The sequence below is a fragment of the Rhinoderma darwinii genome, chromosome 8 (assembly GCF_050947455.1).
Source record: "Rhinoderma darwinii isolate aRhiDar2 chromosome 8, aRhiDar2.hap1, whole genome shotgun sequence".
Taxonomy (NCBI): Eukaryota; Metazoa; Chordata; class Amphibia; order Anura; family Rhinodermatidae; genus Rhinoderma; species Rhinoderma darwinii.
Window position 1 is genome coordinate 107,695,238 of NC_134694.1, and position 24,650 is coordinate 107,719,887.

The 24,650-nt window shown below is 45.4% G+C and overlaps 1 protein-coding gene across 1 annotated transcript; it reads left to right on the forward strand.

The window, feature by feature from the left end:
* The first annotated feature begins 1,009 nt into the window (after window positions 1–1,009).
* On the forward strand, window positions 1,010–5,728 carry LOC142658848 (uncharacterized). The gene is made up of 2 exons (XM_075834456.1): window positions 1,010–1,932; window positions 5,175–5,728. The coding sequence occupies exons 1-2, from the start codon at window positions 1,113–1,115 to the stop codon at window positions 5,636–5,638; spliced, it is 1,284 nt and encodes a 427-aa protein (XP_075690571.1). The 5' UTR covers window positions 1,010–1,112; the 3' UTR covers window positions 5,639–5,728.
* Window positions 5,729–24,650: the final 18,922 nt, after the last annotated feature.

Genomic DNA, 24,650 nt, shown 5'->3' on the forward strand with positions numbered 1-24,650 from the left:
TATGATGTTGGCTTTTTTTGACACATTACCCGGTTGTATCATCTTGGTACCATGGAGTATTGAAGCACAGCTAATGGCACATTGCCGCTCATATTTGCAGGTGAACGTGATGCGATGCTTTGGACACAACAAAATGTAATGTTACTGTAGTAAGTTACATGTTCTATGCTATGTCACATAAAGGGGTAAGCAAGCGATAGTAAGTGACCTCTGTGAGTCCCATTGATCCCTAAAATTAAGGGGCAACTGTGCCTTTAGATTTTATTTTGAACAGGACTATTCCCGATCTGGTTCCATTCAAGTCAACTGCACAGCACCTAAGGGTATGTTCACATGGCCTATTTTCTGCAGTTTTTTGGCCCGTAAATGCCCGAAAAATCAGAAGCAGAACGCCTTCAAACATCTGCCCATTGATATCAATGGGAAAACGGCGTACAGGACCCTTCTTGGGACATTTTTGGAGCCGTTTTTCATAGACTCTATTGAAAAACGCTCCAAAAATGGCTGTAAAAAACGCAGCGAAAAAATTTTAGACGTTTTTGACTCTGCGTGTGAACATACCCTAATAGGGAGCATTGCTGAGCAGAGAAAAACCCAAAGGGGCCTCGGGCCCTTCATTCTACAGATTATGGTGTTCCCAGTGGTCAGATTCTTAAGGTGATATTACACGGCCCGACGTGGGCTATGTAAACGAGCGCCGATTTGATGGACGCTCGTTTTCTCCTTTCACAAGGAGCTAGTATGGGAACGAGCGCGCATTACTCTGGTCACTCGTCCCCATACATTTTTATTATTTCGGCTTGAGAAAGGTTCTGTGTTGGACCGAAATGTCGCTCACTTGAGGTGGAATAAACAACCTTGTGTTCATCTATACAGAAGAGGCTGGACGCAGCTGCAGGCTTAAGGGAAGCCGACATGACCGTCCTGGTAGGGAAAGGGTTAATGTTACGAGGTCAGGGAAAGTTGAAGGAGCTGAAGGAGGGACGGGGAGGAGTTAAGGGGGGCGGGGGGGGCCGTTGCTGTGCTTCCCGCTGTTTCTCGGCATTGAGCCGGAAGCAGCGGGAGGAGTAACACACAGTAAGCAAAGCTCCCCGTTGCCTGGCTCTTTAGTAATGGCAGAGGCCCTGATTTTAGAGCGGCTGCGTGCCGCTGCTGTGCACCACGGTCCCGGATGGCTGGAGGAGACCGTGGCTGCATTAACGCGGATCCCGGACGCCGTTTCGCCACGCCGGGCACGGCGTTCGGGGTCTGTTGTAAGGGACAGGCTCCCCTCCCCCGGCCCCCTTACGAGCATGGCTATGGCGGCGGGGGGGGAGTCGGCAACAACCGCTCCTGCGCTGGGCAGGCAGAGAGCGGTGCCAGGGGTGACGGCGATGCGGGCTGTGTCGACCCGTCCCTCTCGGCGGTCCCGACCTCCAGAGCGCCTTAGTCCGGAGGTAGTCCCGCGGACACGGCGTCGCAGAGGGAGCCCGATCCCGGACGCTGCAGGCCAGGCAGCTGGGAGGACCGCCCCTTCCCAGGCCCTGCGTCCTGGCAGGAATCCCAGGCCGCGACGGGGTCCGGCGGTAAGCAGGGAGTCGCAGGCTGGGCTCCCTGTCACCCCTCCCCCATCAGATGGAAGATGTCGAGAGCAAGGTACGGCCGCCCCGCATGGTGATGTTCCGGCCAGGGGGCAGGCTTCGTCAGGATCGTCTAGACGGACGACTAGATCTGCAGCGACATCGAGGCAACAGGTCCGGTCGGAAGTCTGGGTCCCGGCGGTCGGGCGGCAGGTTGCCGGCCCATCGGTCAGCGCGTCCTCATCCCCTTTCCGAAGATGTCGTTGGGAGGGACAGTCGTCGGCGAGAGAAGAACTGGAGGAAGGTGAACTGGACGTCTATCGTCGAGGTCAGGATGGTCCGGCTGACGGGAACACAGCGCCTGTGCAGCCCGGTGAGTGTATAACTCCATTATTGTCTTATCCAGCGATTTTTATGTCGGGTGTCGGCGGGGGGGCTGCTAGCATAGCATCGGGGGCCGGTAGTGGCGCGGGCGGACGCGACGGAGCGGGTTTGGCAGATTTAGTGGGTTGCTTACGGGCTGGTGGGGCGCCTTGATAGGGCCGCGGCGCCGGTAGTAACGGAAGTGTCCCCTGCGGTAGTTTGGGAAGGCCCCAGGGACGTGGGATCGTTGCAGGCGCGTCCTGTGGTGGCGGTTAGAGAGGCGGTCGCGGTGTCGGTGCAGACTGAGGCACAGAAGGACGGCGATCGAGTGCGCATGGACGATCGTGCTCGGGGGGAGGTGTATGTTTGTTTTGAGGGTCCGTTGGGGGCGCATTTAAAGCAGGAGGTGCGTGATCGGATCTGGAAAGATGAATACGTTGAAATTTTTTTTTTTTTCTCTCTTGCCGCTGGCTAAATTCAATTTGGATAAGGGCAAGCGGGATGAGAGTAAAAAGGACGAGGAGGAACGGCGGCGGTATAGGCTTATCCCGCAGACGTTCGTTAATTGGTCGCAGGCGTTCGCCATATTGGCTAGTGTGATAGGGGAAAAGGCGCCGGAAAATTGTTCGGCGTTATTTTGTTATTTTGATGCTATTGGGGAGGCTCATAGGGCGTATGGGGGTCAGGCGTGGCTGCGATATGATGAGCAATTCCGTCAGCGGAAGGCGGTTCGGCCGGCGATTCGGTGGGACCAGAAGGATATTGCTCTCTGGTTACGGGTTACGGCTCCGGTTAGGCAGCCCGTTCCCGGGAGCGGTGGCCAGGGAGGCCAGTCTAGTCAGAGTGGACCAAGCGGCGGGGGAAAGGCGGGGTTTTGCTGGCAATTCAATGAAGGCCAGTGCAAGTTTGGGGCCACGTGCAAGTTCAAGCACGTGTGCTCCGAGTGTAATGGTGCATCACACGGGGCGGCAAAATGTCTGCGAAAAAAGAGGTCCGGGAACCAGCACGGGGCTGGTCAAGGGGGTGTCGCCGGTGAGGGTGGAAAGGATGGCCCTTTATCTAAATGAGTATCCGGATAGGGCGGCAGCTAGGTTGCTTTATGAAGGGTTTAGTGTTGGTTTTGTTATTCCTCCGCCTCCTTATGAGGTTCCGGTTACGGGGAGAAATTTAAAATCGGCTTACTTGCATGTGGAAGTCGTGTCGGAAAAGTTGTTAAAAGAAGTTTCGTTGGGGCGCATGTCGGGGCCATTTGTGGAGTCGCCGGTGAAAGATTTAGTTGTGTCCCCTTTGGGTATTGTCCCTAAACGCGAGCCCGGAAAGTTTAGTTTGATTCAACATTTATCGTATCCCAAAGGTTCGTCGGTAAATGACGGGATTGATCACGAGTTGTGCTCCGTAGTTTATACCTCATTCGATAAGGCGGTGGGGTTAGTGCGGGCTGCGGGTCCTGGGGCGCTGCTAGCAAAAACTGACATCGAGGCGGCGTTCAGGTTGTTGCCGGTCCATACAGAAAGCAACGGCTGTTGGGTTGTTTTTGGAATGGGGCCTTTTACGTGGATCAGTGCCTTCCGATGGGGTGTTCCCTTTCTTGTGCATACTTCGAGGCGTTTAGTAGCTTCGTGGAGTGGGTAAAGAGGGGAGTATCCGGGGTCGACTCGTTGATCCATTACTTAGATGATTTGTTATGCGTTGGCCCGGGGGGTTCGCCGGTTTGCGGTAATTTGCTTCATGCTCTACAGAAGGTGGCGAGGGATTTTGGGATTCCTTTGGCGCCGAAAAAAAACGGAGGGCCCGGTAGCGACGATTTGTTTTTTGGGAATCGAAATAGACTCGGTGGCAATGGAGTGTCGTCTCCCGGCGGATAAGTTGGGTGCTTTGAGGCTGGAGGTTCAACGGGCTTGTAGAATGAAGAAAGTGACGCTGAGGGAGCTTCAGTCGCTGCTGGGGAAGTTGAATTTCGCCTGCCGGATTATGCCGATGGGGAGGGTGTTTGGTAGGAGGTTGGCGGCGGCAACGGTGGGAGTGCGTGCGCCGCATCATTTTGTGCGGCTCAAGGAGGAGTACCGTGCTGATCTTCAGGTTTGGAATGACTTCTTGGGCCAGTTCAATGGTCGCTCGCTATGGATGGCCCCAGCGCAGGATACGAGTGTTTTGAATATTTTCACGGATGCGGCTGGGGCGGGTGGTTTTGGAGCTTACGGGGGAGGTCCGTGGTGCGCAGGTCAATGGCCGGCTAGCTGGGTGTCCAGTGGACTCACGCGGAATCTGGCCCTGCTCGAGCTGTTTCCCATCGGGGTGGCGGCTACCATTTGGGGGGACAGGCTCAGGGATAAGAAGGTCCGTTTTTTACTGCGACAACATGGGGGTGGTGCTTGCCATTAATAACATCACGGCGTCCTTTCCTCCGGTAGTTCAATTGTTGCGACATTTAGTGTTGGTATGTTTGTCGTTGAACGCGTGGGTGGTGGCGGTGCATGTCCCGGGTGTACGGAATTGTATCGCTGATGCTCTTTCTCGCTCGCAGTGGGACCGGTTTCGGCAATTGGCACCGGGAGCGGAACGTCTCGGTTTGGCTTGTCCGCAGCATCTTTGGGATCTGGTCTCGGTCCTGTAGAACAATTGGTACAAAGGTCTTTGGCGCGCACGACGTGGAGTGCTTATGCTGCTTGTTGGAGGCAGTGGGAGGAGTGGGTAAGAGAGTTGGGTGACGTCAATACGGATAGAGACAGGTTGGTGGCACTTTTGTACTGGTTAGGGGACGCCTGGGAGGCGGGGTTTTCAGTGGCGAAGGTGAACCGGTTCATGTCTGCGGTGGCGTTTGGGTTTAAGTTGCGGGGCTTTCAGGATGTATCGAAGGAATTTCTGGTATCGCAGGCTTTGAAGGGGTTGCGCCCCGGGGTCGGTTATGTGCCCAGTAGAGTGCATGCGGGGTTTTACGCCAAACAGGGGGTCTCCAGATTTGCCTTTGTTACGTCAGGTGGACGGGTCGTTTTTGTCCAGGTTTCAGTTTGGAGCTGTATTTAAAAAATGTTTGACGGCGGTTGGTGTCGCGGCAGGCTCATATTCATCTCATTCCTTCAGGATTGGCGCAGCAACAGAAGCGGGGCGCTGGGGGTTGGATGATGAGGGGGTGAGGCGTATTGGTCGTTGGGAGTCCAACAGGTTTAAGTCCTATGTCCGCCCCCATATGTTATGAATTTTGCTGTTAACGCTTTACAAATGTTATATGGTGGTGCCTAATTGTTTTTTCAGTTTCAGAGTCGCCTCCGTGTTTGGTGTGGTTGATGGGTCATTCTTACGTGCACTGGGGGGCTTTGAGGGCGGACGTCCGCCCGAATGGTCGCCAGTTGCGCATTCCGCGACAGGATGCGGTTGTGCATTGGCTGGGTTTTAGAGGTATGTCGTGGAGCAGGGTGTTGGCGGAATTCCAGACATATGCTCGGCTTGATAGGGTTCCGGAGGTCTTAGTGTTGCACGTGGGTGGGAATGACTTAGGAGTCCGCCCCTTTCGTGAGTTGGTGCGGGATACCAAACATGATATGTTGTGTTTGTGGGTATCTTATCCCAAGTTGGTGATAGTGTGGTCGGACATAGTCCCAAGAAAGCATTGGCGGTTAGCTAGATCTGTGGAGAGAGTCAATAAGGCTCGCATTAAAGTTAATCGGGCGGTGTCCCGTTTTGTGGCAAAAAAACGGGGGCATTTGCGTGAGGCATAGGGATTTGGAGTCAGGAGTGGGGAATTTCTGGAGGAGTGACGGGGTTCATCTGACCGAGGTTGGCATTGATCTTTGGAGCTTGGCGATAGCAGAAGGAATAGAAAGGGCGGTGGTGGTGTGGAGGAACTCACAGGCTTAAGGTGGTCAAGGCCTGTTTCGCTGTGGCGGGGGGAGTCCTTGAGGCCAGTCAGTACAAAATGGTGGGGGGGTCGCATCGGGGGTATGCGTCCCCCAAAAAAGGTACATGGTTGAAGACTTCATCGGGTGGTATCCCTTTGAAGTGGTCTTCTGGTAGAAGGTATATCACTTGAAGGCTTCATCGGGTGTTATCCCTTTGAAGTGGACTTCTAGTGGTCGGTATATCACTTGAGGGCTTCATCGGGTGTTATCCCCTTGAAGTGGACTTCTAGTGGTCGGTATATCACTGGAGGGCTTCATCGGGTGTTATCCCCTTGAAGTGGACTTCTAGTGGTTGGAGCCATCTGCAGAGGTGAACGGTGCTTCCGAGCTGGTTTACGGCTGGAGGTAATTGGTGGTTTGCAGATGGCTAATTCGGTGTGTTCTTTAAAAAGGACTATCTGAGGGGGCTTCAAGGACTTCCTCTGCTCGGGTTAATGTTATGACCCATGTTGGGTCATGTGAATTATTAGGAGGAATTCTCTGGTGGATTCCTAACTAGTTATCCGAATGTTTCGGATTTAAATTGTTTTTATAAAACTGTGAAATTAATAAACGGCTGCTGTGGCCATTTCACATCCAACCTCGGTGTCATGTGTCGTTACTAAATGGGGATGGGGGATAGTATGGTTTAAGGTTAACACACGACTCTACCTAGGCAGGTCAAGAAGAGGCTGGACGCAGCTGCAGGCTTAAGGGAAGCCGACATGACCGTCCTGGTAGGGAAAGGGTTAATGTTACGAGGTCAGGGAAAGTTGAAGGAGCTGAAGGAGGGACGGGGAGGAGTTAAGGGGGGCGGGGGGGGCCGTTGCTGTGCTTCCCGCTGTTTCTCGGCATTGAGCCGGAAGCAGCGGGAGGAGTAACACACAGTAAGCAAAGCTCCCACCCTCCCACCCTTGTTTTGTTACTCTTTAGGTCTTATGTACGTCTGGCTATGAGCGTTGTGTTTTTATTTTGTGTGCTTATTTAACATGTTTTTCTTTTTTCCGGAGTAGGTTCTGTTGTCATGGCAGCTGGCGGGGGGAGTCCTTGAGGCCAGTCAGTACAAAATGGTGGGGGGGTCGCATCGGGGGTATGCGTCCCCCAAAAAAGGTACATGGTTGAAGACTTCATCGGGTGGTATCCCTTTGAAGTGGTCTTCTGGTAGAAGGTATATCACTTGAAGGCTTCATCGGGTGTTATCCCTTTGAAGTGGACTTCTAGTGGTCGGTATATCACTTGAGGGCTTCATCGGGTGTTATCCCCTTGAAGTGGACTTCTAGTGGTCGGTATATCACTGGAGGGCTTCATCGGGTGTTATCCCCTTGAAGTGGACTTCTAGTGGTTGGAGCCATCTGCAGAGGTGAACGGTGCTTCCGAGCTGGTTTACGGCTGGAGGTAATTGGTGGTTTGCAGATGGCTAATTCGGTGTGTTCTTTAAAAAGGACTATCTGAGGGGGCTTCAAGGACTTCCTCTGCTCGGGTTAATGTTATGACCCATGTTGGGTCATGTGAATTATTAGGAGGAATTCTCTGGTGGATTCCTAACTAGTTATCCGAATGTTTCGGATTTAAATTGTTTTTATAAAACTGTGAAATTAATAAACGGCTGCTGTGGCCATTTCACATCCAACCTCGGTGTCATGTGTCGTTACTAAATGGGGATGGGGGATAGTATGGTTTAAGGTTAACACACGACTCTACCTAGGCAGGTCATGAAGTCTTGGTGCCGTTCCTTCCATGCTTTCGTGTTTATTCAAGTTGGGGAACTGATTTTTTCCTCTGGTCTGATATTCAGTTTGATTGGAGTGCTGTGTTCATCTCTGTTGGATTGTATATATGTGTGTGTGTGTGTACTTCCATGTGTTAGGGGGTCTTTAGGTCTCCTCATATATAACTGTATGAAAATCTAATACCTTCATCGGGTATTCATGTATTAATAAGCCACGCTGTCATAAATACTAATGAGCCTGGCTACTCTGGATATTAAGGTGTTAATCATCCAATTCACGGCAGGATAACCTTGCGAACTGAAAGTGCTAAATCGAGACTCACAACAATACTAGTAATCATAAGATCTGTCAACAGAAGCCAGCCTACTTGTTGACTGATTCCATGTAGCCACAAAAGATTTTGTCTCCACACTGCACAGAATAAAAACGGAAATACAGAAAAAAAAAATTAAAGCTGAAGATTTTACAGAGTCAATGTTAATCAGTGATTTATTTTCATTCTTTTAGGGCTTATGCACTAAATCTCCTAAATTGTTAACACTTTAACTCTTTTTTTTTTTGTAACACATACAAAAAATCTCTTTGACGACGAATATGATGGTAAAAAAAAGGATTTTTAGCAGGGAGAAAAAAAGAATAAATAAGGAGAAAATAATTCCTCATGCTACAGGCTCAAGGTCAGTAATAAAACATTGTTTGTTGCAGGAAAAGATGGATGTCCATTGCGAATATGGCCGTTTTATATCACAAAAACTTATCAATACCTTAAAAAACAAGATGGCGGAAAGAATGGGCCCAGCAGAAGAGTTATTTAAAGTTTCTGGGCCACAGTGCAAAATCTGTAACAGAGCTCCCCACCTACCATGTGTCATTTATAATACTGGTGTCTTCTAATGTGACAGAGAGGCCTTTGGGCCCCCTCAGGCATGAGGGCCAAGGTGCGACTGATAGCTCTGATCCTTCTATAGCTAGGCCCCTAGCATCCAGATAAAAAAAAAGTTTCTTAACATTTATTATATATTGTTAGTGGCACATAGAGAAGAAAGGGGACCCCATATCATACTGGGTCTCCAGTGTGGTGCCGGATTTTGCCAATCAGGCCTAAAGGGCCTGGTGTTTATTTCCCCCTCAATCCCCTTTCCATTACCTTTCGGCCAATTCCTCTCTCTTTTGTTTGCTAAAAACGTTCTTTCTCTTGAGAGGTAAGTCTGCACAGGTTCTCGTCACTTAATAGCAAAGGAGTTCTGATCTGACCAACCAGGAATGGGCCCCCCTCTCCAAGGGCTCCATATTTACTGGGCAATGTGTGGCACTACTACTTAGGATATTATTTTTGCACTGTTTGGTGGTTTGACTGTATAGGATTGTTATTTAGATATCTGTATAGAGGTTTTATTCGGCCAGTGTAAAGCACAGTTTTTTGGCCCCAATAGAAATTTAGGCCGTGATATGGTATATGTACAGTGTATGACAGAACACCATATTGGAAGGAAGGTACCGCACTGGGCACCATCAAACAAGGCCGACTCTGCATCCTTGTAAAAGCGTGGGATTTATGGAAAAGCTCAAAATATTATAAATAAGTCATGAATATGTCTGAACAGAGTCACAGTATGTATATGAATGTCTTTTTTTTAATTTCTTTTGTTTTCTGTTTAGTTGATTTTCTGTTATATTGTTTTGTGCACTCCTTTGTAGGACTTCTCATGTTGAGAACCTTGGGTGCTGAAGCTTGGAGGTATTTTTCCTATGTAATGTGTTGAAAAAGCTCAATAAAAATTTCAATGATTAAAAAAAAAAAAAAAAAAAAAGTCAACATATTCATTAGCACTGTACACACATTTTACCACTCGCATTAGATGTTTCCATATCTTAAACCCACAGTTGAGCCTGTATGAGCTATGTCAGATGATCTATGACTATGTTTTTGAAGTGTGAAGGAAGAAGAGTGCCCAGAGGAAATCCACAAAAACATAAAAGCAGCATATAGATGGTGCCTTGTCCAGATTTGGACCCCAGTGCTGTTGAGCAGTAGTGGTAACCACTGAGACATCATACAGCCATACCTATTCACAACCTGATATGGACACAATCCTTCCTTCTTCGTTTCTAAGAATCCATTGGTCATGATGAGATATTTACCAGTCTACGACTACCCAAAAATGGATAACAAGCAAGATTATGTTGACATGAGCAGAAATGAATGAATGTTATAAGAAGAAAACTGAGCTATAAATAAGGTTATAAGGACAAAACGGCGTTGTCTACTCAAAGAAACCATGGGCTTCCACCTTCTGTGACATATGGTGGGGTTCAGAAAATGAGTGTTGAAACAGGGACAACTGGATTAGGTTGAGACGGGGAGAAGGAGAAGAAGATGGGTGGATCTGCAGGTATCCCCAGTCTCCTGTGTTTCTATACCAGCAAAGAAAGGGGGACTGAAAATTGCATCTGTAGCAGGACCTGTCAGAGGCCAGCGAAGAGTAATGAGTGCAGCTCTTTCCTTCATTAACATAAACTCATTTACTTGATCAATGGTCCCCCAGCAGTAAACAACAATCTTTAATCCATAGACGAGCTGATTGGCTTTTGCCATCTCTGGGAGCCGAGAGCACAGCGATCCGCCTGACAATAAGGGAAGAAAAATGTTAGCTCCTACCCCACAGCCGAGCACAGCCTGGAAAATTAAAAGGGGGGGAGGCGAGAGAGGGAGAGAAGGGGAGATGGATGATAGAGAGAGGAAGACGGGGGAGTGAGGGAAACTGCATTTCAAGGGAGAGACAGAGGCAGCGAAAACAATAAAAAAAAAGTTAGAATATACAGAAAGTGCGATACCGTGTAGCAGCGACAGCCTAAAATTGACCAAATACGCAATGAAAATTCCACCGATTATAAGCGCTCATACTAATAATCTATGTGTCTATGGTAATACAACGATTGGTTACGACTGCTGAAAATTTATCAAACTTGCTTTGAGAATTGTCTTGTTCGTGGTCTTATCAAAGCTTTGAACAACAGATGACCAATATGGAAAGATTGTAGGACAATATCTAAACATGTGTATATTATTTAAGAAAATAGGCAGGGCCGGCGTTAGTGGGGGCAAACTGGGCAATTGCCTAGGGCCCCCTGCCTACTATAGCAGCCATAGCAGGGGGCCATGAGGGGGCCCACGCCGCCTGGCACATAAGATTTATAGGATGGGCGGTACGGGCCCCCTCATGCCTGGTGCTAGCGACTGCCAGATTCAATTGTATCTGCGTCCTCAAGCAGGCCTGCAGCCTATAAGACGCTGGGACAGAATCCCTGTGTTGGCCAGCATGATTACGTCACTGGATCACGCCGGCCAACGCAAGGGTCCTGTCTGGCGGCTGTGTGGAGCAGCTCCGTCTGTCGCGGGAACGGGGCTAGGTAAGTAAAATTGTGTGGCTCTATCTACAGGGGGGGAGGGCTGTGTGGCACTTTACTAGGGGGTGTGTGTCACTATCTACAAGAGGGGGTGTGTGGCATTGTCTACAAGACGGGGGCTATGTGGCACTATCAACAAGAGGGGGGCTGGGTGGCACTATCTACAAGAGGGTGGCTGTGCGGCACTATCTACAAGAGGGGCGCTGTGTGTGGCACTAACTACAAGGGGGTGTTGTGTGTGGTGCTACCTACAGAGGGCTGTGTGTGGCGCTATCTACAGGGGGTTGTGTGTGGCACTATCTACAGGGGGCTGTGTGTGGTGCTGTCTACAGGGAGCTGTGGGGCGCTATCTACAGGGGGCACAAAGGGGGCATTATTACTGTGTGGGGGCACAAAGGGGGCACGGTTACTGATGGGGCACTTTTATTGTGTCGAGCACTAAGGGATCATTATTACCATATAGGTGAACTGTGGATTACGAGTTTGTTTAGAGGATGGGGTATAAGTGGGGATGATGCTGGAAAAGCGAAAAACCAACATGTCTGTGGGTCAAATTCTGCGGAGACGAGTCGTGGCTGGAACAACTCGTCACAGTGGTCTGGGATGGAGGGAGAAAAAAAGGGAAAGTGAACGACTCTAATCAGAGAAAACATCACCTGTGAGTCACTGAATAATGTAATCACTGTAATCTGCAGGACTCTTGTGTATAACTGGCATCTATCACTATATGGGCACTATATGGTGGTAATATTGGTCTTTGTATAGCAGTTTTTATTCAGTAAAAGTATGGGAGTATTATTCAGTCACTATGTGGTTATAGTGTGGCGTATCATTCAGTAACAGTATGGGGATATTATTCAGTTACTATGTGGTTATGGTGTGGCGGTATTATTCAGTAACAGCATGGGGGTATTATTTAGTCACTGTGGTTATGGTGTGGTGGTATTATTCAGTAATAGTATGGGGGTATTATTCAGTCACTATGTGGTTATGGTGTGGAGGTATTATTCAGTAACAGTATGGGGATATTATTCAGTCACTATGTGGTTATGGTGCGGAGGTATTTTCAGTAACAGTATGGGGATATTATTCAGTCACTATGTTGTTATGGTATGGTGGTATTATTTGGTCCTTATATTGTATTATTATTGGTAATATTGGTCTTATAATAGTGAGTTGTGTTCCGTAACAGTATGCAGGTAATATTTAATCTGGTATAGTGGTATGATATAATAACTGTATATGTATATAGATGATGTTTTTGTGTGAGAGGGGGAACATATCCTTTGCGGCTTGCAACACTCCTGGACGTGGTAGAAATCAGCAATGCAGTACTCTGCACATTGACTTCTGAATTGACTGCATTATTGATACAGTAATACAGCATTTTGGGCCCCACTTTGTGTAAAACTGGCCTTGGATAAATGTCCCCATAAGGAATACACATTGGAACATTCGTCTGATTGGAATAATATCTTTATGGTCTTGGCCAACTTTACCTAATACATTGCTCAAGACAAATTGCTATTATGCTAGGATATTCTTAATTTTGCCCCACTCACGGGCTACATGGATATTGAGCATGATGTGAGTTCACAACCCACTTAAATGCATTAAGATCTGCGATCTTATTTGTAAGATATCCAACATTGCCGGATTTCTTTTAATACTTACTTAAGAAACAACCCACTGTAATGGTGGCTATACTAGGATGATAGGCAATGCATTGTGTGTCTCCTTTTCTACAACCAAGGCTAGGCAGAATAGCTGAGACAAACTAGGTGAAAGATGAACATTTTACAACTAAAGGGCTCGTTCACATCTGCGTTCCGGATTCCGTCGTTCTGTTCCGTCATAGAAGCAGAACACAGAGAATACCGGAAGATAGGGGGCCGTTGCTTGACAGAAAACCAATGGCGCCAGACGGAACCCATTGACTTTAATGGGTTCTGTCAGGTCTCCTTCATGGTTTCTGTAATCTGTGCCAGAGGCCTCGAAAGGGACCCCTAACGCAGATGTGAGCAGCCCCCAAAAAATCTTAAAACATTACAAACAGCAGGACAATCACAAAAATGGTCTTTCCAAAACTACCATAAATGGAGAAAGTAATAGTACCATACAGTGTCCAAATAATACCATCACAGTGCACAATACCAGAGCTACCTAATGCTCAAATAATGAGGTCATACAGTACCCTAATAATACCACCATACTGTACAGTGCCTGAACAATAGTGATATGCAATACCCAGATAAGTCCTTAGCTCTGTTTTCAAGCCAAGCATCAGAGAATTGTAGTCAGATCCTGCTGTGAATCAAGGGCATAGTGGAGGAATCTCCTAGATGGTGGAGGCCATGGGGTAATTGCCCCTTTTCACCTCCCTATAATCCATCACTGACTGTCCTTCTTATGTGGCATAATCTCAGTAGCATTACATGCTCTTGTTATGCGCTTGGACTTGGGATAGTAAAGACAAAAGTTTTCATGTAGTTGTAGCCTTAACTTGGCCATAAACATCCTGAATTGTCCGCTAAGTCAATAATTAGGCCACATAGGGCTTCTGATGATGGAAATTAACCATTATTGCTCTAACTCATGATCCCAGGATTGAATCCAACCTAATTTAGGTAGGAAAAGTTAAAGGGGTTTTGTGGTTTAGAAAACCCCTTTGTCAAATATCTTAATCCCTCATTTGGGATTAAGTGAGCTGCTACAAAGAGTGTCTTTTTCCCTCTGGAGGACCCAGCCTGTCCATTACACTGACAGCCCACGGATTTAAATGGGCACATGTAATACTTCATCTTTCCTGCGATGGCTTTGCAGTGGATCTAAACACTAGTTGCCGTGTTTTTCCCATAGACTATAGTTTAACGATGGGGGTTGCAGCAGTGGGACACCCTGTGATCAACTTATTGTCTAGGGATCCTTCTAACAAAAATGGATTGCCTGAAGCAAACAACCCCTTTATAGTATATGATCAGTATCATGCTAGATTTCTTGGCCTGATGGCACTAGTATACTCATGGTTAGTATGGGCTGTATGGTTAGTATGGGCTGTGTAGTTGTCAAAGTAATATTTAATAGTCAAATATTAGGATCATTAGTCATTGAGAAACCAACAATTTAGTTGTTGGGTTACAGATCAAGTGATAAGATCCCATACAGGGCCAGACTGCTTCACCAAAGTACCAGAGGATCCTTTGGTGGGCTCAGGCTTTGACACAGTAAAATATCACAGCCCCAAAGGTCCCTCAGACGACAACTCCATTTGGAGGTGACTTTGGAGCCAGTCACTTGCCACTAAGGACAATTTCTTATGAGATGATTCACAAATAACCTATTAGATCTTATTGATGGTCCAGTATGTCTTGTGTGTACAATGATTACAAGGATTATGATGAAATTACAAAGGATGTGAGGCTCTGTTCACACCTGCATTGGGGCTTTCCATTGTTCTGATCCGTCAGAGGAGCAGAATAACGGAAAACCGGAAGCAATGGTTCCGTTGAACCACGCACACCATCGGCAACCAACAGAACCCATTGACTTTAATGGGTTCTGTCTGATTCCCGTCAGGCTGTCTGTGGCTTTACCGGATCTGCAACGTAGGGCCCCTAATGGAGCCTCAAACGTAGATATGAACATTGCCTGACATGTTCTGTATAGTTGGAGGGTGGACTGCTCAGAATCATTGCTTCTGGTAGGCCCATAGAGCCCCAGTCTGGCGTTGACCCTTGAACACTACAGCAAGGCAGTAAAAATATTTAATTTTCTTTACTCTTTAAGTTCAAATTTTGTGTTTTTTCTCTGGTCTGTGTTATATTGGCTTTAGAATAGAGAACACTGGTTTCTTCTGTATATAAGGGCAACTAGAGGACATACCATTGTCTGTGATTGACTAGATAAAAAATAATCAACCTTTATAGGGTTAGGGGTCTTCTATGGTATATTTGCACACAGCTCTAGATGGGTGCATCTTTAGGATCAATATTTTTATAATATGGGTCCAGTTCTGTTCTTAGCCGTGCTGCACCACCTTATATGTTAGAGCAGTTTAATGAACGCTGTGTTATGCAGGTGCGACAGTAGGAGACTGGATATAAACAGCCTTAGAAGCACAAAAAGTGATTAGGAGGGAGGCAGGATGGTGAAAAATGAATGTTGGGAGCAGAGTAATTTGCCGGCTATCCAAGGTGATAGATGGCGCAGGCGGGTAATCAATGCTTGGAGTGCGTGCCGAAGGGAAATGGAGCAATATGTGGAGTACAGTTGCTCTGGAGGCGGAGGGAGAGCAGTCGGGGGACTGGAGGGAAAGAAAAATGTTTTCTTCGTTGACCAGCCTTGTGCCGGCACTGGCCGAGAAGGGATTTCAATTATCGGACTGTTCCCAGCAAACCCTCATAGCTCACAGGAACAGAGCCGGGGAGAAGATGGATGAGAAAGAGGGGCACTTCATTTTGCTGCATGAGACGTGTAAATCCTCTGTCTGTAATTCACAGCAGCCGCTTCCCTGCCGGAGACCTTTCTACAGAGAATACAGCATTATATATCCACAGCCTCCTGTTAATGGATAACATCTCCTATATTGTGTTATATAGCCCCGCTCTATAACTAATTTACCCTCTAGAGATTCTTCTCGGGTTCCTCTGTATACGGCACCCCTGATGTTCCTCTATATAGCACCTTCCTGTAAAACATCAAATCATATATTCCGGATTCTCCATATAGGTCCTTATTTATATACAATGTATTAAACCATAAATTTCATCCCATGAATATCTCTGTTATTCTCTCCCACAACTCTTAGGATTCATTCACATGACCGTATTATAGCTGCATATAACCTCCAATCACAATACAATGCTCATAGATGTCTATAGGGCCCTACTTCCATATGCCTCCAATTTCATACTGAGGCAGACAGAGGTTTTTGTTACGAAATCTGACAAAAAACAATTGTGTCTACTCTATTAGATGCCGTATTATGGAGCTGTTCTCCACTAAAAGACTTTCTTCTATGGGAGAATAACGCCATAATACGGTGCTTTATGGCGGCACTATATGGTGGCACATGGAGTGTCTATGGCTCTGTAGTACGGAGCTGTAGAGTATTGTGGACCTCCATTCAAGCTCCGTGGATATGGCTCAAGTCCTTATGTATGCCTATAGCCTCAGTCATCAATTCTTCATATATTTTTCAATGGTAATATCTAAAATCGCAGGAAGATTTTTTTTATGGGGTAATGGTGGGTGTTGTAGGGAAAAATTATACTGCTACTGCCAGATACAGTATTCCTTCAAAGTAGTAACTTACAACACTGGTAAACTAGTATAATGTCGTTTTTTTGTTGATTATATTAGTTTACCAGTGTTGTAAGTTACTACTTTGAAAGAATACAGGGCAGCGCTAAGAGATCTATCCCATCTTCTTTTCTTTCACTTTAACACCTTCATCAGAACATATAAAGCAAAGAGTCTATAGCACATACAGTACAGTATGTATGTATTGAAAACATTTACAAAATTTTTTTTTCTACAAGAAAATAGCAAAATGGGGCGTGTTATCTTCAAAAGCACTACAACGTGAATGCTCATTCAAAATGCACTATTATTGGAGCCCTTTGAAATCAACAGATGTGTATGAGTCCATCTGCTTTAGCTAATAGACTGGGTTCCTAAGTGGAAGAACCACTGGCCCTATTCACACTGAGTTTTTTGGCACTGTTTTTGATGCGGAAACCGAGTTGGAAACTGCGCCACAAAACATCCGAAAATGCCTCGCATTAATTTCACTGGGAGACGGAGGCGTTTTTCCCGCGAGCGGAAAAAAACACTCACGGGAAAAAGAAGCGTCATGCCCTTTCTTCTGGTGTTTCTGTCTCTGACCTACCATTGAAATCAATGGGAGGCAGAGAAAGCGGTTTTCGCAGCGTTTTTGCCCACGGCGCTCAATGGCTATGGCCAAAAAACGCCGCAAAAAAACGCTGCAAAGAGAGTGCTGGCAGGAAGGAATTTTGTGACAGATTTTTCCGCTTGCAAAAAAACTCAATGTGAACAGGGCCTAAGTGTCCTCAACATCCCCAAAAAGGCCCAAGATAAAGGGTTGTCTAAAGGACACAAACACTTGATAGTTATAGAATAATAAAAGTTGGTAAATATTGAATATTTTATGTTTAGCCTTGTTAGACTTTGAGGGATTATGGGAGACTGTAGAATTTTTCTATTGTTTTTTCATGGTTTTGTTTTTTACGAATTAGTAATCTTTAAAAAGAGGAAAATTAAAAAGTTAGATTACATGCATGAGAACTTCTAAACCAATACAGGAGACATATGCAGGGGTATGTTGTGCCAATTTTCCACCTCTGTGACTGTTCCATTTGGAGTCCCACAGGTTCTTGCCACCCAGTATCAAAGTAGATGGAAATAACCAGGGCTGGGCCCCCTTTTTCAAAAGGACTCAGAGGCTCCTTGGTCTTTCTCTATGGTATGTACGCCCTTGGAAATGGGTGAATCTGCTTTCCTGACCTAGACACAACCCAGGAAGCAAACATGACTGAATGCCCTGGACAGTTTATGGAAGTGGTAGAGGACCAAGAGCTTTCTACTCTTTTGCCCTTCCTATAATCTGGCCATATTAACTTTTTGACATGATGTGGCCATTGGCATAGCATGGTATATGCAGTTGTCTTCATTATTGAAGTCATTAGGTATTACACAACAACTTACCCTTTCATCGGGAAGTCTGGAAGCAGACAATGTGGTTGCAAATAAAATGTCTTGTGTTGTAGGATTTGTAACTCCTGCTGTAACTCTGCAAGCATTCCCTATAACTCTTTTTATTGCCCCATATACTCCCTGTTTCTCCTAATATAACTCAGTAGGTGAAGTCATAAAAAATGTGTTCAATGTCTTTTTTGGTGTTAAAAAGATGCCGGATCCTGCAATCATTGTTCCAATAAATACAGAGTATAGTTAATGTATTGATTTGGAATAGATGTTTCAATAGCTGTGTAGTCTTGTCTCACCAGATGATTTCTGTATTTAAACAATTATCTCTTCCCTGTAGAGGGAATTGGGCGATAGAAAAAAAGAGAGTGAGGGTGGTGGTGGTGAGGGGCACATCCTGAAACCTCTGCCTTGGGCACCATGATAGCCGGATCCTCCAGACACTATCAAAGTCTTCCAACAAATGTCTACTGTCCATGGCCGCCTTAAACCGTTCACATTAAATTTGAAGTCTACACCTTATAGAGCAGATGGTGGGAAAAGACATTATATTTTGTCAGAGATCAACAAGTTATTGGTTTTCGCCAAGTTCAGTGTGGTATATCACTAAGACATGTCTACACTTGTATGCATAGCTTTATTCAAAGATAGAATAGGCGAACGACCCAGAACCTTGGACTTTGCTTTTGTAAGTGCTCCTTTAGACTGGTGAGAGCTTTGGGCAGGTGAGGACTGACTGGAGGGGTGTTGAGTACATTTGGCCATCTGAATGGGGCCACTTTGGACGTTAAGTTACCCATTTCTGCATCACAATGTAGGCTGCGAGCAAACGTAACAATCCCCCCCCCCCCCAAAACCGCTCCAACTATTACACTCCTCCGATGCTTGTTAATCCATGAGCCGAAATGATAGAGGGGAGAAACTGGTAATTATGTATTCAGGAGAGACAGAGGAATTGAGAAGTGTTTCATGCTTGGGTTCACCCCAGCTGTTAATTGAGTGATCTTGTTAAGAGAGCCTTTCAGCCCCTGACAGTTTCTCGAGCTAATTCCTTAATGGCCCCAGTATTTAGCGGCCCTAGTTAGGTGAAGAAATGGAGGGGGGAGATAGGAACGTAATGGTTGCTTTCTGAGCTCTGACGCGGCCCCTATTGTGATACAGTTTATATTTAATCCTAATAGATTGGAGGCTGTCGGAATACACGGGGTGTGGGGCTGGCAAGACATTAAAGTATATGCTACTGGCACTAATTATTTTAACTCCTTAGGTATGGATGAAAATATTAGACTTACAACCTATTCTCCCTTTGTGGCAGGCCGTGGCAACCGACCAGGAAGTCTGCGTGAAACAAGAAAATAGGTTGCTATTTCTTTGTTAATCCTGTATCAAAAGGAAAATAAGAGCGATGGTGATATATATACTGAATGGCTACATTAGAAACACCTGCCCTTTCACAATTGGACCTTCCTTGACACGTGACCTCAGAGTGCAGCAAAAAATCAAGTTTTTCGTGGATCAGTTGCCATGTGAATAGGAAATTCGAGCGATCTGAGCGACTTCGAAGGAGTCATGGTCATCCGTGCTAGAGTAGCTGGGAACAGTATTTCAATCTTGTGGGATTTTCTCAGGCAGCGGTGCCAAGAGTATACCGAGAATGGTGTGATGGAGAAAAAACATCAATTGAAAGGGAAACCTGTGAACATCAGCAACTCATCGATGAACGGGGTCGGAGGAGGATGTCAAGAATTGTTGTGACGAATTTGCGGTGCACAGTCAAGCAAATTAATGATGAATACAACGCTGGTGCTTCAACTAACGTGTCCAAATGCACAACTTAGTGGTAATTAGTAGGATCACCTATAACAGCAGATGACCAGTTCCAGTGCCATTGCTGTCTAAGTGGAAAGAGAAAGACAAGACTCTAGTGTTCAAAATTAGATCACTGAGCAGTAGAAAAACATCCTGGTCAGATGAATCCAGATTGCTCTTCCACCATGTTGATGGGAGTGTCAGAATTTGGCACAAGCAGCATGAATCGATGAACCCTTCCTGTCAGGTGTCAATAGTTCAGGGTGATGAAGGTGGAGTAATGGTGTAAGGAATGTTTTTTTGCCACACCCTGGGTCCTCTGATACCTGTTGATGGACATTTGAACAGAAGGACTTACCTAAGAATGGCAGACCAAGTTCATCCCTTCATGGCAGCTGTTCACCCTATGGCAGAAGGACTGATGGACTTTAGCAGCAACTGCGAGAAGCTTTACTGTCTACATGGACCAATATTCCTGCAGAACAATTTCAACATCTAGCGTAATCTATGCCATGAGGCTTCGAACCTCTGTGTTAATGACTTCTCCAAGAGCTGATTGTCAGAAGGTGTTCAATTAAGAGAGATTGGAAGTGTGGGTATCACAGGTGCTTTTCCAAAAAAATAGAGGCACACAAAGCCTGAATACTGACATATCCGTTCTTCTCAAGAAAGATTGGTTAGTGTGAAACATGTCTTGAGGCAAGCAGCTTTTGACCATGAAACTGGAAAAGGCTGCAAAAGTATTGACAAAAACATCAATCCCTGGTTAGACAAATTGTCTACAAATTGAGAAGATTCAGGATGGATATTACTCTCCCTAGGAGAAGGTGTCCTGTTAAGATAACTCTGAGAGCAAGACGAGCAATCCTGAAAGAGGTGAGAAAGAACCTTACAAAGTGCAAAAAACTCTATTCATGTCTCCAATATTATAAAAACACTGAACAAGAATGATGTTCATGGAAGGACACCACGAAGGAAGCTGCCGCTGTTCAAAAGAATCATAAGTTTGCCTGAGGTCACCTGGACGTTCCACAATCCTTCTGGGAAAATGTTCCATGGACAGATGAGACAAATGTGGAACTTTTTAGCACAAATGTGCAATGCTACTGTGTGTTTGGAGGAAAGAAGGCTGCACACCAACACCAAAATGTCATCCTAACTGTGAAGCATGGTGGAGGAAGCATCATGGTTTGGGGCTACTTTGTTCCCTCAGAGCCAGGATGCTTTGCGATCATTGGGGGAACAATGAATTCAAAGGGGTATCAAAATATTTTACAGGAGAATGTAAGGGCAGCAGTCCATGGCCTCAAGTTGAAGAGACGTTGGGTGATCTAACAAGACAATGACCAAAAGCACACAAGGTAATCAGTTAAAGAATGGTTGAAAATTAGTGTTTCGGAATGGCCACATCAGAGTCCTGACCTTAATCCTATTGAGAAGCTGTGACATGACCTGAAGAGGACTGCGCACGCAAGGCATCCCAGAGATATTGATGAGCTGAACCACATTTGCAGGAAGAAATGGTCTAAAATTTCTCCTCAACTTTGTGCAAAACCTTATTTGCAGCTACAGGAAACATTTGGTGGAGGTGATTGCTGCTAAAGGGGAGGGACAGGTTTTTCTCCTGATGTTTCCCCAATGGGCTTAAAAAAAACATGAGCAGTACAACTGTTACTGTATTATTAGTTTTGTTAGATTGTTTTGTCTATAATTGTGACATAGGGCATATTCAGATTAACGTAAATGTAGTCCGTGTGACGGCTGTTTTTTAACGGCCATCACACGGCTGCATGTATTTCTATGGGGCTGTTCACACGGCCGTTGATTTTAACAGACTGTATGAAGGGCCCGTAGAAAAAATAGGACATGTCCTATTTGTGTATGTTTTAACGGATACCTCAATAGACTTAAGTCTATGAGGGATCCGTCAAAACGGGTCCCGCATCGGTACAACTGGGACGTGAAAAATGGCAGTTTTTAACGTCTGAGTTTATACTCGTACGTCTGAATAAGGCCTTAGGTAACAATCAGACCACGTTCTATTAGTCTTTAATGCAGGTAATTCCAAAGGGTTCACTTAATTTCTCTTGCAACTATATATATATATATATATATATATATATATATATATATAAAATACCTATTAGAAAGCTATTGGGGGTGCAGTCGCGCGTGAGGCCTCGTGCTTGAAGTGGCCCCTCTGCTACAGAAGAAGATGCCATTTTTATAAATGGCACATAACAGGTGGGGGTCCTGTTACAGATTTTGCATTGCGGCCCAGAAGCTTCAAGCTACGCTTCTGTATATATATATATTTATGTCTCCCCAATTATAGCATGAGACATACAGACATCTATGGACCATTATTAATCCTGAAGTGTTCTGTTGCCCACACAACTGAGATTGTTGTCAATTTGTTTTCATTTGTTTATATAGCACCAACATATTCCACAGCACTGTACAGACATTGGAATCGCTCTCATCACTCTTTGTCCCCAGAGGAGTTCACAAATGTAATTTCCCTCACAAATTTTCTCAGTCGCAATGGTCTCCAACCTGTAGCTCTCCAGCTGTGGTTAAACTACAACTCCCAGCTGCAGTCTGTTAGGGCATGCTATGATTTGTAGTTTAAGGGTAGTATGTTCACACGGCCAAATTTCAGACGTATACGAGGTGTATTTTGCCTCGTTTTACGTCTGGAAATACGTCTCAAATACGTCGGCAAACATCTGCCCATTCATTTGAATGGGTTTGCCGACGTACTGTGCAGACGACCTGTTATTTACGCGTCGTCGTTTGACAGCTGTCAAACGACGACGCGTAAAAATACAGCCTCGTCAAAAGAAGTGCAGGACACTTCTTTGGACGTTTTTGGAGCTGTTTTCTCATAGACTCCAATGAAAACAGCTCCAAAAACGGACGTAAAAAACGCCACGAAAACGGAGTGAAAACGCCGCGAAAAATGTGAGTTGGTAAAAAAACGTCTGAAAAGCAGGGTCTGTTTTCCCTTGAAAACAGCTCTGGATTTTCAGACGTTTTTGTTGACTACGTGTGAACATACCCTTACCTCAAAGGCTGCAGTCCACTGATAAATCAGTGTGTTTTTTTTTAATCTGGAAGGAAACCTTCACGAGCATAAGGAGAACATACCAACTCCCCGCTGTCGTTACCCTATTTGGAGCGGCCCAGAACGGCCAAACATATTCACTCTTCCCCTATCTCGGACAGTGAAATTAGTCTTTGCTGTACAGATAAACACCATCAGAAGCATCTGGCCATCAGAAGTCAATCATGTTCCACTTTTATAGGGACGCACCAAATGCCTGTTTGATCAAACCAAAGTACATATTAATGGACGAATTGGGGGTTTTCATTGGCAAAACAACTTTTTTTTCCACGTTTGTAATGTTCATTGCTGGTTTTTACCATTCCAAATCCTGAATAGCTCATGATAAAATGGTGCCATTGACGGAAAATTAGAGACAACCATTTGTGAGAAGCACCACAATCACAAACTAGGTTGGTGCCATACTTTGCCTATACAAAGCCATAATATTTCTACATATGGTCAAATTCTGTCAACACAGTGCCAACTGGCGCCTACATAGAGTCATACAGTGCCATTACATGCCATACAGTCACCTGTCTCTTTCCCCAGAAAGGAGCTCCCCTACTCATTATAACAGCCAGAAGTTGGGTTAGAATATTGAAATATTTGTCTTGGATAAAAAGTACGAGCAGCATTGGGTGTTAAGATAATTTATATATTTTTTTTCTAGTATTTTATGTTCCCAGAAACTTTACATATTCTCTGTAAAAAGTACAGTTACCTTTGTAATTTGAGGATTTATCCCGACCTTTTTGTAGCTGGATTCAGGAAATAGCAACGTTTCAGGAGCAATTTTTAACAGTCATAAAGTTATCATCTAGTCACAGTGTCAGTATGGCTTCACACAAATGCATGGTCTCTGCTTTTTCCTCCACCCTCTGTATCTCCACCTGCCTAAAGGGCCTACTAAGGGGAATGGAGCTGCCACATATGCCCATAAGGCCCCCAATCAACACTTGGGTGAGGCATTTAAGTAGATACAGTTGCACTCTAGCAATATAGGTCCCAGGGGCATAGCTATATAGGGTGCAATGTAGTCTGAGAGGGCCCAAAGGCCCTTCTGCCACATAAGAAGAACAAGTATTATATGTAGCACATGATGGTTGAGGGGCCTTGTTACTGAATTTACATCGCCATCCTGGAGATTCAGGTTATACCTCTGATATGGTCCAAATTTAACGGTTTCCTGTCCTGGCGACAGATTCCATTTTTTGAGGATATGGAGAACTGCTCATTGATATTTTCCTTATTTCTATATGTTATGACATTTTCTGGATGTCGTTGCCAGTATGTGCTATTCTTTATGTATAAGGTACTGTGCAGCCTGGTGCTCTCGGTGTAGGGCATATTTTTCTACCTGTAGTCAGTCTATTCAGTTGCACCTGATCAATAACACTATGGCCACATTTATCAGACAGTTTACGCCAGGTTTTGATGCAAACTGTGGCAAAAAATTAGCGGTAAAATGTTTTACTTTTCTTATCATTTGCTCAATTTGAAGAGTGATAAGAAAAGTGGTTGTGGTTCCAAGGAGACATCGTTTGGGCCGCATTAGTAACCAAAGTGAAAATTGTGCAAATCCACAATTGCTCATAGCAGGTGTAGGTTTTTACTGCCTATCAGAGAGTTAAAAATGCACCATATTTAATAAGAGGTGTGTGCCTTTAAAAAAAATTGCCCCAAATCACTCTTACTGCCTCTTTGTGTCTATATGACCATATTCACGCGCAGTGGTTTTGTGGCGATTTACCACAGTGGCCAATGAATGTGGACAACAGCTTTCACTCAATAGTTAAAATTCAAGAAATGTCTCTACCATCACAAATGTTACGAGCCAATTGTGGAGTTGGAACAGTGCTCGCTTGCTCTGGAGGACCCAGCATGTCCGAGCAGAATACAGATAGCCCATTAAATTCAACGGACATCATGTAATTCTTAATTTCTCCTTTGGTGGCACTTTCGAGGAATTGAACACCTGTTGTAGGTTCCTCCCACGGGTTACAGCTGATCACTCTGAGACATTCTCTGATTAGATTCTTTTCGGGGGTCCTTTTAACAAAAAGGCATTTTC

Coding starts and splice junctions, on each gene's coding strand:
- LOC142658848 (XM_075834456.1), top strand. CDS start 1,113: ATGGCAGAGGCCCTGATTTTAGAGCGGCTGCGTGCCGCTGCTGTGCAC. Junction 1,933..5,174: donor CACAGCGCCTGTGCAGCCCG/GTGAGTGTATAA, acceptor TTGTTTTTTCAG/TTTCAGAGTCGCCTCCGTGT.